Consider the following 14,532-nt stretch of genomic DNA (forward strand, 5'->3'; position numbering starts at 1 on the left):
TTCACTTATGACGTCTGAGACTTCGCATTTCTCTGTCAGTGCAGCACATGTGAAGGGAGGGGAAGCGCTCCCCGAGGAGGCGCTCTGCAGCTGCTGTCCCCTGCTCATACTCTGACTGCACCCTGTAAACGTGCGACACAAAGCTGCGTCTCCACTGCAGGAACTTCACCCACGGACAAGGAACCTTTGGAGGAATTCAGTCTAAATTAAACGATGAGTTAAGTTTCAGGGACATTATTTTACCCCCCGGTAAAGTCCCTTGCTTGCAGCTTATTTGTAAAGCACTTATTTCAGCCACCATTTTTAGAATAATCTGCTGCCACAAACCAGTTTATTTTGCGATTCATATGTCAGTAAATGTCTAACGTCTTAAACCTCAGACACCAATAGGCTGAAGGAACCCCTCAGCTTAGTGAAAAGTAGTTCCAGGCACTAAAAGTTGATTTATTTAGTACGGAAATGCAACTGATGTTTGTTTTGACTCACAATTTCCTCGCTTTTCCAAACCCATGAATAGCAGGAAGGGTAAAAGATGGGTCACAATGGTTGACACAGTTGGTAAATGGGAAAGGGAAAGGCTTGGATGGGGGTGAATGAGTACTGGACCCGATAGCACCGTTCAAAATACCTTTCTATCTTACCAACACACGCCTGCAGTCTGTTTGGCTGCAGCTGCCTGGAAGTGAAACATAGCAGAGGGTGATAAAGGCCGGCGGAGCTCTGTGTTTAGCTAACGATCAGCTCATGCGGCGCGCTGATGCCTCTGTTCTAGCTGAAGGTGAGTTCGACTGATCTTAAACCTCGAGGACCGATGGCGCCCTGACAAAAAAAGAGGCTCTCAAGCCTGATGCTAGAAATGCTGGATGGGGGGATGGAGCCCCGCTGAAAGGAGAAACTAAGGTTCAGAGCCTGGGCTTTTTAATGTTTGTAGCTCCGGTTGGAGCTGCAGCCGGTTCTGATAACACTGTACTCAGCAGAGGCTTTACCCAGATCCCAGAGCACAGCAAAGAAACACAGCCATAGATCAAATAATCCTTGTTTTTGCGACCCTGAGAGCTTTGTTTGTTTTGCAACTTTACAATTTTTTGGGTGCATTTAGTTTATTTTATGTTGAGACAGAGCAGGTATGAGAAAACACCTGGTTACGGCTCGGACAAGATCATGTTTTGACTTTAAACACCTGGTTACGTCGGCACACAAACGTTGCCAGATGTCCCAACACCCATTTTTGGTTGACACAAACAACGGTTAGAAAGTGTCCCAAGGTCTACTTTATAGATATTCAGCTGGTTTAACACAAACAAATGTTGAAACCCAGTCTTGAACTGTGGTCAGTGGCTTGCAATCCTTGTTGCCTGGATGTAACTCCGCTACCGTCTCTTCTGCCACCTGACGTGAAAATGAGCTAATAAACATAAAATCTGAGCATGATTTGACACATGCAAATTTGAATGTATCGGTGGTTTGCATAAAACATTTTGTTTTAACAAAATATCGAGTGACATCACTGCAGTAACGCTGACATCAAAGCTGTTTCCTGCAGGACTGACCTTCACTTCAAACTGAACAAAACAGGATGCACAAACACTTAAAGTTCAAGTACCATACTGTGTGTTTTTATATAATCATCATTTCAGACTGTTGTGTGATTGTAGGTGTGTGTCCGTGAACTCACGTCGGGTGTGTCCGTTAGCGTTTAAGATGTGGAGTCGGAGAAGCTTTTCCCCAGTGAAGAGGAGGGTCGGACAGAGTGTTTCTGGAAGGAAACAGAACCAAATACTCTCCCCGGAGTCTGAATACCTTGGAAAACGTATGATTCACTACCTGATGCTGAGATAAACTCTGGAAGTCTCACGTCTGCACTAATCTCATCAGTGCGCTCCACGGCAGGCTTCGGTTCAACCAGGGTTGAGTGTTACATCAGGTTTTTGTGCCGTTGTGTGTATCTCAGTCTCCTAATATGATTTATTTTCAGTCTGGAATAGACCCTAGAATTCAAGTAGTAAGTGATGATGTTTGAATGCAGGGTTGTCAGTTCAGTAATGGCCTTCTTTAATCCATTTCTCCACATATAATCCACGACAGAAAAAAAAAAATCTTGACAGTCTTCCTCAGGATTTAGATTGCTTTTATTTATGCGCTTGATTCTTTGAATGTCTACAGTGTGATTGTTTAGAAGTCCCTCCGTATATTCCCTTGCCGTTTTCGAAGTGGAATGTGTGAAGTACAGTCAGTGGCTGCAGCACATTCCAGCAACATGTCAACAATTATGGCTGTGGTCGAGTAAATCTTCACAGACAGAGCGAAGCGGCTGCTGTGGGGGGCATTCATGGTGCTGTAAGGCACTTAAAGCATCCACCAAACTGCATTTGTCGTCTGGAGGTAAAATATCTGCCTTTGTCGTGCCTTATAATTGCCGTCGATTTGTCCAACTGCAGGCAGGAAAGAAGTGCAGCATTTGAACTGCCAGTCACCAGCCTCAGCCCATATCGTCTCCTCTCCTTAACCCACGATTTAGCTCTTTACATCTGGCAGATTTACAAACCACACACCGCGTCAAAGACTGGAACACCCAGGCTGAAGGTTTTTTTTGTTTTTTTTTAAGGAGCCAGTGCAGGAAATCCACTTGATGTAGTTCAGTAGTGAAGAGCAGGATTGAACTCAGAGGGTTATGCAGTCTGCAGCGTTGCTCTCTGAGCCCATTAAAAAATAAAAAAACGCTCTCTGGACAGAGGCTGAGGTGGTGTTTATGGAGTTGGAGCGTTATGTACGTTCCTCCTGTGTTTGTGTTGAGACTGGAGGTCCGAAGGCTTCGTGTTGATGCTGAGGGGGCCCGGCTGGAAAACACGGTGAGATTTCTCACACAGCTGTCTGAGGTGTCTTGTGTCCACACTGAGTGGACCGTTACTGTGTGTAAACGACCGACACGGCGCACAGAGTTTCATCATGTGGCGGCTCAGACGGTGCAGATTTGTGTCTTTCCCTTTTGTCTTTGTCCGCGCATGTTATGTGTTCAAACAAAGTGCCCCGTTAATAAGATGATTTACACTCGGGGAGGCAGCTTTGAAACATAAATAATCGTGCTTATTCCAGCATTCCAACACTCAATACTTAACGGGTGACACAGAAGTGCTTTAAAAACATTCCACAGATACTATTTGTCCTACTAAAAATCTCTAAACCTATGAAACATAAGCTGAGGAACGAGGTTGATTCGATGGCGTGGAGGCGAAACATTTTTGTCCCGCGTTATTGCTCCATTAAACACAGCAGCTCAAGCTGACGGCAATTAGCTGAAGGCTCTAATAGCACAGTTAAACATTACAATTTATGCCCACTTAGGCCAGTTAAGATGTAGCATATGAGCGGCTCTGGATGATGTTCAGCCCGTCGACGCCGCTGTTGAGATAAAGCACACAGCGGGAGGCAGACACATGTTACAGAGCCTGGTCCAAAGTGCTGCAAACATTTGATTATGTTGGCCACAAAAAATGATGTAACACCACTTTTTTTTTCTTTTTGGGGTGCAGGGAACTTATTGCAGAGTGTTTGTATGATTGCAAAAACAACCTCTAGGCGTCCGATTTCGCCCCCATTGATTAATGTAAATGTATCTGGTGGTGATTCACTGAATAACGGCAGGGATTCATCAAACACACTTTTCTCCCTGGCTGCGGCACGGTTTTGGTTAGATGTTAAGTTGTTTACACACTTTATTGGTTTCCTTCCACGCGGAGGGGAGAGTTAAGAAACGACGGTGCGAGATGGATGGGATAACTTTGCTGTAGCCTCTCTGACTCATACTGGAAACATATCGATGCTTCTTAGGGCTGCACAATGTCTGGTTTCAGCAATATGCTTACGTGCAATAATCATTTGAGCCAAATCAACTCCCCTCTTTCACATTTAAGATGTGTGTTTTGGCGTGTTTTCAAAGATTGTTTTGATTTAAAGAAGCATAATACAAAATGAGTTAAAACACCTTCCCAGATCCATGCAATATTCCCTGAGAAATTAACAAAAATGGTGAAAAAATGCTGTGTCTTGCAATGTTAGAGAACGCGAGAACAAATTCCCAGATCGGCGCTAAAAGTTAATGGGCTCTATTCCGGACTGAGACCCATCATCCATCAAAGTTTCATGGAAATCCACTCTGTAGTTTTTGTGTAATCGTGCTGACAAACCAACAAATCAATAAACACAGGATGGAATATAACAGTCTTGCCTCTCAGTCATCTTTCTGCCTTCACTTACATCACAATGACTATTCAATAGTTACTTTTGTTTTCCTTTGTGTCTGTGGCAGTGGAAGCTCAGCTGCTCGAGAATATCCTCTGTTTGTGGATGTAATAAGATAAAATTGCCCACCCTATAATTGAACAGTCCAGCCTAATAAAATTACCTGCTTGGCTAAATCAACAGGATAATATTAATCTGACGTTGGACTTCAGACTTCAAAAAATGTAATTCAATCCATTCATTTGGCTAAAAGCCTCACATGAACTTGAGGGGGAATCCTTTTCCTACTTTTCTTAACCTTTCTTCGCCGGAGAGCTCTTAGCACCACCCGACTTAATCCCCGAGATTATTACAGAAACTGGATCTTTTTCCCAGGGGGTGGATGTGTAGTCGGGAGGCTGTGACCTTTTGGCTGAGCTGTTTATTTGCACAGGCTGCAGACAGTGTGAATTAGCCCATATGTGGCTACTAATTAGACGGAGCCCCCGAGAACACATGCCAAATTGGTTTGGCATCTTTGGGCTGGGCATGAGGTTTTGGTTCACCAGGCCAAGCTGTTCAAACTAAACCGTCTGCCCTGACCTCGCTCGCACAGACATTCCACTGAGTGTGGGCTTCTGATTTCAGACTGAGATACAGTACCGTACGTCCTTTTCTGTCCGTCCCTCGAATAATGCTTCCTTCCTGTTTAACCCTGTTTCCTGAAGCGCCCCCCTCCATGGTTGGTTACGGCTTTGGTTAGTCTATTGTAAGGCGTAGAAAAGATAACTGGTTGGGGTTTCAGGTAAGATTCGGTTCTGGTAATGCATCTCAGAAGGCGACTTGCTGAGGATAAGGAAAAGGTTGGATGCAAGTTTTAACACCACACCCGCGTTCTGAAACAAATGAGAAGTTACAGAGTGTGTTTTGGCTAATTTGGTCATCGCAAATCTTACTGAAGTAAAATCCGACCACACAGACATGATGCTAATATTAGTAAAAGGAGAGCGCCTTTTAACTCCAGAACTTGCCTGAGAATCTTCAAGTTTTAATGTTTTCTACTTTATCAAAAGTCTTTCCGTGGCATTTATCTGTACATCCATGAGCATACTGCACACAAGAAATGCTAGCAGCTAATTCGGCATACTTTTAATGTTTCCACGTTTCCGAGATGTAAATAATTTTAGGCTAAAAGGAAGGGAAAGTATCAACCCACAGCTAGCTTTCTGCATCCATGGCAAAACTGTGTGTCCTGCTCCGAAACTTAGAGCTCGATTATGCCCCAAATCAATATACAGAGCAACAACTCATTATTATTCGTGCAGGCATCGAAGTGCTTTGACTGAACAGATGCAAGTGAAAGTGTTAAACGTCCCGTCTGCCTCTGTGTCTCCCTTCCGTGCAGATGAGGTGATGTGTCAAGACGACTCGCCAGTGGACGCCACAGCCGCACCAGCAGCTGATTCACCGGGAGACGTCAGTGCTGGTAGGAGCCCAAATAAACATGAAGTTATGTAAAAGTTGTACCGCTCTATATCCACTTCTAAAAGAGGTTATTGTGCCATAAAGACATGCCACTTCAAACCTTGACTAAATCAAGTATGTGCCTTTGAGTAATAGCTTTTCCTTGGATTGTGTTCTCAGCGACAGATGCTGCAGATGCGGGTGCAGATGCGGGTGCCTCTGCTCCCCCAGATGTAGGTGCTGCTCCCACCGTTGGTGCCGGAGGAGAACCCGCCGCCACTCCTGCTCCCGGAGATGTACAGGTAAATGTTGTAACAGTACCTGGTAAAGACGTCCAGGATGGAGATACTTCAGGAACCTCAGGAACCACTGCTGCACCAGTTGGCAGAGCTGATGCGGCTCCACCGGCTGAGGCTGCTAACCCCCCCACCGTTCCATTAGTGGTGGTGAGTACCTGCCTGTACCGTGAGCTGATGGAGCTTCACACTCTCTCTTTTTTCGCAACATCTGAAAAGAAATCGCACGACTCAAATGCTGACTTTATGCTGTTGAACATTGTAACAGATATTTCTGTGAAAGGTGCTTTTATTTTGAAGGACAGTGTGTTTACGGTGGATGTCTTGATGTTGCGTGCTCTCTTTCTCCACAGCCCGATGTGAAATGTGTTGGAAAGGAGGACATCCCAGAAGGCAGCGCTGTCAAGCTGGAGGTAGCAACAAATGATTGTGTGAGTATCAATGAATCCTCCTTTAAACTCTCACAACGTGGCTGTGAAAGTAGAATATTCTCATCAGATGTCAAAACCACCACCGCCAAAGCTACATCCTACCATCAACTTTACATCACTCACTGTTGTACCAGCAGCCGTCTCCTCACTGCCAACCACTGGCGGTATCAAACAACCAACAGTTGCACAACATTTAAAACCACAGAGAAATGAGACGTTAAAGCCGAGCTCGGTTACCTTCGAGCGACGTGTTCCTTTTTAGCGAGACGGTTATCTGCCTCCCGCCCCCCCCGCCTCTAGACCTTGGGTCCAAAGGAAGTGGCTTACTGCACTTAGAGGACAAAGATTAATGAGATTCAAAGAGCTACAGTTGGAAATATGGTCCTGATAAAGGCGGATCTTTTCTCGGACATTCCTCAGGCGTTGTAAATCTTGAGACTCTGGCGGGAGAATAATGAAGAGGAGGGGTGATGTTTCCCTTTATTGCTCTGGGGTCCTTAAGACAAAAGGAGTAAAACTGAGGGTGCGGTTCGATTTTGTGGCTTGCACACAGAGGTGTTTTTCGGGGGCTGTTTATTTACATCAGATGCCTCAAAAAATACTCCAAATTCGCCATGTTAGTGCACAATTATAGCTTCTCTTCCCCCCCGCCTGCATGCACGGTTGCATTAATGCCTCACAGCACAGCAAACACGTGATGTTCAAAACAGAACTCGTTGTTGTTGCGTTGTGCAGCACCGTCAGTCCAGGTGACCAGAGCCGAGGCGCTACGCTTCGTGTCTTTACTGTATCATCCGCAGAGCCAGAACCATCTGCAGAAGTCATCCACCCGGCTCAACCTGAAACTAAACATGTATAAAAGTGCCAAGAGCTGGAGCCAGATGATGATTAGTTCAAAATGCATGAAGCAAACAAAAAAAAAAATACACACACACAAGGTTATTCTCTTCAGGCAGGGGTGAGTGAACAGCCTGTATCAAGGCAGCTAATTGAATAAAGCAGCAATGCTCTGAAGTAGTGGAAAATAAGAAAGCTCCCTCTCATACTGTAAATCCGCTTGTCATCAGTTAGTGTACGTGCCAGTGTCTAATGTGACAAAATAAAGAAAAACACGTTTTCCTTCTTCACACATTTTTTTTTTCTGTATGAAATGAACTCTCGTCGTGTTTGTTTAAATACAAACGTGCTCGTCTGAACTCCCGCCAGCAGTGCAGGAGGCCACGCGAGGTCAAACAGAGCAGAGCACGAGCAGGATTCCTCAGATGTGATGGGTCACAAGTGACACAGACAGATGGAGAAGAGGACTTGCTTCCACTGGAGCTCTGGGCTCTTCCTCCCCGCCTCACAAATCTGGGTGTTGCAGCAGAGTCCAGCTGTGGGCCCACTCCCAACTTAACTGAGGATTTCAGGGTTTTGCTCACTCTGGTCCTCTGGGAGCTCTGAGCGCTGTCTGGATCACATTACAGAGAATGAAGACAGCTCCCAAGTCGCAGATCCTAAAGTTGTGCAACGAGGTGATATCATAGTTCAGGGTTAAGGTGGGAAAAAAAGAAAGGTGTGGTCAGCAAGTTTTTCCATCCCAGCGCATTTTGTCTCCATTACGCACACAAAGGCCTACGTGCAGCCGACGGCCGGTGGGGAAAGCTCAGGAACACGCATTTGTTTGTCGGTCAGAGAAAATGTTGACAGTCTGCGTACGTGCGAAGACGTTTCACCAAAAATGGGAAATTCATTCAGCTTTCAGTTCATGTTTGTTTTCACGATGCACTTTCATGATATCGTGAAATGTCCTGCGGGGAATAAGTCTTGATTTCTGTTTTAATCTTCCGAGTTTATTCAGTAAATGATCATGAATTAGTGCAAGAATGTGTTTTAGCTTTGACGTTAGGGGTGGGACAAAATATCGATACAGCAACAACACGATCACCAACGCACTGTAGACAAAAACATCAGTATTTTGATTCAATCACGCAGCTCTTAATGGATACTAACTAACTGCTTTAACTCCAGATCTGTATTCTTCCGGTGGACAGATATTCGGACATATCTATCATAAGATGATTGTTTTGTAATGTATCAGTTACCACAGAATTCCTGGGAACAATCTATCATGAATTGTATTCATATCGTGAGTTGCTCTGTGATCCCCCCCCCCGCCCTTTATTTTTTTTAACAAAAACACTTCCTTTCTTTTAGGAAACGACTAAAGACCTGATCCAGACGAACCCTGCGCCCTGGTGCAACACAGACAAGTGTGACCTGAAAGTCTTCCAAGACGGCAACTTGGTGCAGATTGCCAGCGATGATGGTGGGTACCAACGGCATCCATCCATTTATAATAACTTGAACATCACATTTATTTGTGACGTAACGCATTCTTTATTCCTTCTCCACCTGCAGCTCAGCTGAGCACTGTGGCCAAAGTGCTCCAGGGTGAAGCTTTGAAAGACAAGGTAGGAGAGCGCCTCGTGCTACCGGCTTGATTACAAAGTACCACAAGTTTTTTAGTATATAACCAGAACCAATACGTTTACTTGAAGTATAGTTAATGGCGTAGGTGCTGTACAAAATAAAACTAGTTGTGTACTCAAAGTTAACTGATCCTACACTAAACTACAAGTACAGTCGTAAGTATAACTTTAGAAATGAAAAGTTAGCCGGTTTAGTCGTTGGGAGAACTGAAGTTGTACACTTGTTAGTATTTCTATTAGTTCATTGATATAAGTGTACTTACTACATGAAGTTAACATAGGAAATGTACTTTTTTTGTAAGGGAAGTCCTTCACTGCAGCTCCCAAACTGAAACTACAAACTAACTTTGTACAATATAAACAAAAATATGAATCATCATAGTGAATCATCACAGCTGTTTTAGCAGCTGGTGCACAAAAAAAAACTAAAATATGAACACTGGATATTAAACTGCCACTCAAACTCAGTCAAAATGTTTTCATGATCCAGATTTCAGTAACATTATTATTGTTATTTAACCTTTTTGTTCGTAGTTAGCGCCAACATCACGTCTGACAAACGTCTGGTTTGTTTATACGACGTTGGTGTCGCACTCAAAAACTGTGGGGGGCGCCAAATTGCACAAAATGCCAATTTCTGCGTAATGTTGCTTTAAATGTTTTGTGGCTCTGAGAATGAAATACTCCTGTGCGCTGTGAGAGAATAATCCTCATCAACAAGCCACAAGTGATTTGTACTTAAACACGACCTGTTAGCTTAGCTTACCTCGGCTAACTGGTGAACTGTAAACAACACAATCTAAAAACCTGTGTATGGTTTCAAATTCACACACACACACACACACACACACACACACACACACACACTTCTTTTACTCACGAATGTCTTTTCTTCAACTCGTTTGCAGCTGGGTGTGACAAACGTCGAGGCCCCGTCATCATCATCAGGTTCCTCCGTATTTGTGGGATTACTGGTCTCTGGTCTGCTCGCCGCCGTCGCGATCACTGTGGGTTACTGCAAATGCCAGCGCAGGCCTGACGACAAGGGAGTGAGGCTGGTGAGCACTTTGTTTTTTACGTTTTAGATAAGATGAATGTACAACATACTGGACTGCGCTGTAGACAGGATGAACACTGTTCAGCACAGAGGACTTCAATTGAACATCAATGCACAGAAGTTGCTTTTACAACTTTTTAGTTTGCAGCTATTCCAATGTTTTCACCTGATGTGAAATGACCTTACATATGAGCTGTAGGTGTCATAAATATAACATTTTTGCACAGCTGCGTTCGCGGGTTTCTGCAGCCACATCCCTCATTACAGCCACAGTAACACAAGGCATAGATTTTCTGGGGCAAGGTTCACGTTCTACTGCATTTGAATTAAAACGGCATTATTTTTTCTTCCCTCGGATTCAATCGCTGCCAGTGTTTTTAATTAGGGAATGCTGCTGGCCGGCTATCAGAGAGAGCACGCGGAGAAAGAGAGAGCGTGCGTTATCCAGAGACCCACGCCCCGCTCGCTGCTGCCTCATTCATCTGCAGAGCTCCGCGAGCCAGACGCAGCTGTGTCACATGATCCAGACCACATGAGAGATTGCACTTGTGTGTTTATGAGCTACACTGGAAGGGTGTGGGGGTTAGTGGATGCATGTGTTGACATACTCGTCTTGCATGAAGGAAATGTGTCTGATCGTCAGACCAAACGCTTAATTTTCAACCTCCTCAGATTATTTCACAACGGTGCGGTGAAGCAGTTCCTCTCAGTGTACTGAGTCAAGGGAATCACCACTATGGCTGCTATATTTGTGATGGAGACTTTAAAGGATCAGTTCAGTTTCAAAAATAAAGATTTGATCGTTATCTAATCTGCCTCTTGGTCTGATGGAAGATCAGGTGAAGTATTGTCATCCACAAAACATCTCCAGAGTTTCACAGAACAAACAGCGTTGCAGCATTCTCCTGAACAACTGAAGCAGCTGGAGACGGAAAACCAAATAAAATAAAATGGCTCCATACAGGTCGCTTGGCGTAATCCAAGTCTCATGTAGCCCTGAGATCCCAAATTGCTTTTAAAAGATGTTATTTACACCATTTTTAAAGAAAAAAATCACTTTAGGTGCGAACTAGAAGTGATAGCGTGCACTCCTTTCTGAAGTGGGTGCATGAGCTCAACCACGCGGGTGTAAATATTGATAAAATATGAAGAAAACATGGTTGGACAAGTATTCACATCTTCCTACTCCTTGTGTTCAAATGAATGATGAATGAAATGAATTCTCTGTATTTTTTATGATAATTTAATTTGTTTTTCTTGTTTTGTTTTGTCCACATGGGGAAAATCTAATCCACAACGTATGTAACTCACATGTGAAAATATCAGCTTCTTATGCAATGAAATGCGGAAATCAGTTGTGAAAAATGCCCATTTCACGAGGTATTATGTTATATTCACATGGTAAATCTGTGAGAGTGTTGATTTAATGTGATTTCATTCCATAGGGTTTGTTTGCACATGTGGAAATTTTAATCTACATGCAAAATAAGACAATCACATGTGAAATTGTGATTTCTTACTTATATTTTTCAAATGAAATCTCGTCTACCCAGCCTTTTACTTGACATATGCTGTACTTGCAGGCGGAGGAGGCCCATCCAGCCGATCAGGAGAACCAGGGAAACACTCTCGTCTCCGTGGCCCCCCTCAACCCCCCTCCAGAGACCCAGGAGAAGCCCAGCGTAAACGGAGAGTCCCCCGAGGCGGCCAAGACCCAGCCCCCTCCTCCCACCAACGGCCACTCCACCACCAAGACGGCAGACACCGAGCTGTGAAAGAGTCTACGAAAAACTGCAGCCCACGAACTAACCCCCCCCCCCCACACACACACACAAACCCATCCATGAACACACACACACACACACACACATACACACACACACCTATGCAATCTCACCTCCCTTTTCTAAACCCACCACAGAAAGTCCACAGCAGAAGTGGACATCAGGGACTCTACATCAGCGCTCCTCTTGTTACGCTCCCCTTGCCTCCTCCTTTTGGCCGCGTGCCTCAATAAACATCAGGAAAACTAGTCTGATGACGGCGCCGGTGATGGTGATGGCGATGATTGATGTCGGTGATGACGAAGGCTTCGGTCCCTGGGTTGTTGACGGCAGGCGGCCTGGGAGCGAGGGACGGGGAGATGGGCGGTTCTGGGTGGGAAGAGAAGTCTGTTTTAGCATTAATCAGCACTGGTTCCCGTGATGACTGCGGCCCCTGGAGTCACAGCCACCGGCGTCTCTGCATGACATCAGGTTTAAAAGCTTCCTGTCAACCCTTCACCAGCAAATCCACAGCACGAGCACAAAGAAATCGCTTCTTAGTTTATCCAAAAAGCCGTGACAGAGGAAGAGGAAACAAATCACACTGCCTTGAAATCTGTTTACAGACCTCTCACAGAGAAAACCAGTTGGGCTCTGATCTCCTTTGAATGATTGAGTTATTGATCAGTCGGTGTGTATGTGTGTGTGTGTGTGTGTGTGTGTGTGTGTGTCTGCTTTAAGGATTCCTACACCTGCATACATACTGTGTGTGGACTGCATGTATGTATGTATGTCCGTACATGCATCTAAGCTTGCGTCACTGTATGTGTGCGTGGGTCACGGGAAGTAGCGGATTGGTCGATCAAGTGTGCGAGTGAACGATGAGTCCGAGCGTGCATGTTACGTGTACAGTTTTGTAAAATAAAAGAAAAAAAAAAAAGAAGAAAGAATGAGTCGACAAAGTGAGGAGCTGCAGCAGTCGGTCCCCGTGGCGAGGAGGAAGGAGTAAGGGAAGTTTTTTTTTTTTTTTTTTTAATCACACAGCGTTTCCTTGAAGAGATGAAGCCGCGAGGAGTCCTCCAATCTATCACTGCAGACTGTAGTGGAAATCAATCACGAAGCCAACAGGCCTCATTACAGTGGCTCCACCGTCACTGCTGAAAAGTCACGAAGACTGACTGTCTGACCAACAGACTCGTACGCAGAGCCTCTCTGTCCATCCATGCATCCATCCGTCAGTGTTATTCTCTTTTTCCAATATACTGTATATGCTCTTTTTACTATCAGTATTCTATTGAACAGTATGTATAGTATGGTGCCCTTTCTTTGTTGTTGTTGTACTGTTTGTATTGTGTGTACTCACACTTGTAATGTTCCTACTATGTGCCAAAAACATTTCTTTTCATAGCTAACGTTGTACTAAAAATATGAACTTCTGTGGCACCTTTACAAATTGTGATCCGGGTCATACAACTTCAAGAAAAATGTGTTCAAAGGCCACGACTGTAGGGCTGATTATTCTTCCCCCCTGCTGAGATTAAGTTAAAAAAAAAAGCAATCTGCAAATGTTTCATCAGTCAAAGTGGAACAAAGAAAAGTATTTTGACATATAAATGGGATCATTTCTTTCAATTTTGTATCATTTCACTTTCTAACACTCCAATCTGACTGTTTCATTTTACTATGCACCCTGTTTTTAAATTGGATTTAACGTGTAAAGAATTAAAAAAAAAAAAAAAAAATGCCAAAAAGTCAGCAACTGTTTTTCTATGAAGTGTCGTGTTTTCAGCCTCGTTTTATCTCAAGTGAAACCAGAGGAGTGAGTGGAAACAGCGCTGGGCTTTTGAACCACATGAAACATGTGCGCATACATGCAGTACATCTGCGCTCAACACACACACACACACACACACACACACACACACACACACACACACACACAGGCTTTAAATCCCATGCAGCCCATAAGGTCACACAGCTGGTTTGCATGAGCGGTAGTAATGACATCACTTCACACTGTTTTGTCTTTCACAGTTTGGGTGGGGCAGCAAGAACATCCACCAGCTGTCTTTTTTCCAAAAAAAAAAAAAAAAAAAAATGCTGCAGGACATGTTCATGTGTCGACTCGCCGTCCATCATGTTCACATACGTATTTTTTGATTCATCCTCTGTCACCATTCGCTGTATGTGACAGTGCGACTCTTTTATTTCCCATCTGCTCACGCCCGTCTTTCAACACCAGATCAAGCCCCGTGTGAATTCCTTCCCCTGCCTTGTCCCCGTCCACACCCTGCGAGGAAAATATGGCCTCAAGGCCATTTAGCGCCACTACAAGACAGCCCTGTTTGTCATGATATGCCACGACCGTAAACCAAAAGCACATAGGCATAAATATGTTGGGTTAAATGTGGTCATCTACGATCCAAGACTGGCCAACTGCTGCACGGTGCCAATTTTAGAAGGTGTTAATCCAAGTGGACTTTTTTATGGCTGTGTGTATATACAGTCAGACATCTTAGGCATTTACATCTTCTTTAATCATCAACTCTGTTAGGTGAATCCTCTAAGATCTTATTTTGAACAGAGTGTCCAGATAAAAGAAATAGAAAAAGGTAAAAGTGCCGTTTATGATACGGCTGAAGCGTCACAAGCTGTGATCTCCCAACAGTTGGACGTTCTGGGTGATGATAAAGTGTGTTTGCGTATGGACACAGAAAGTAAGGATGCCTGTAGGGGAGCGACTTCAAAAAAAGGCCTTATAAAAAAACGTCAGCTGATTGTCTACATGATCTTAAAGCTTTCTTTGATCGTGAAGCCTCATGTGACCCGACA

General features: G+C 44.2%; 1 protein-coding gene across 3 annotated transcripts in view; it reads left to right on the plus strand.

Moving 5' to 3' along the window:
- si:dkey-261h17.1 overlaps positions 1–13,455 on the plus strand; it is a 34,064-nt gene extending 20,609 nt beyond the window's left edge. For all 3 annotated transcript variants that reach the window (XM_037105473.1, XM_037105472.1, XM_037105471.1), the window contains 7 exons: positions 5,624–5,704; positions 5,863–6,128; positions 6,332–6,409; positions 8,606–8,717; positions 8,810–8,862; positions 9,789–9,938; positions 11,521–13,455. In XM_037105473.1, the coding sequence (XP_036961368.1) occupies positions 5,624–5,704; positions 5,863–6,128; positions 6,332–6,409; positions 8,606–8,717; positions 8,810–8,862; positions 9,789–9,938; positions 11,521–11,712 (932 nt within the window). In that variant the 3' untranslated portion in view covers positions 11,713–13,455. The remainder of the gene's footprint in view (positions 1–5,623; positions 5,705–5,862; positions 6,129–6,331; positions 6,410–8,605; positions 8,718–8,809; positions 8,863–9,788; positions 9,939–11,520) is intronic.
- The last annotated feature ends 1,077 nt before the right edge of the window (positions 13,456–14,532 follow it).

Source organism: Acanthopagrus latus, chromosome 7, assembly GCF_904848185.1.
Source record: "Acanthopagrus latus isolate v.2019 chromosome 7, fAcaLat1.1, whole genome shotgun sequence".
NCBI classification, from domain to species: domain Eukaryota; kingdom Metazoa; phylum Chordata; class Actinopteri; order Spariformes; family Sparidae; genus Acanthopagrus; species Acanthopagrus latus.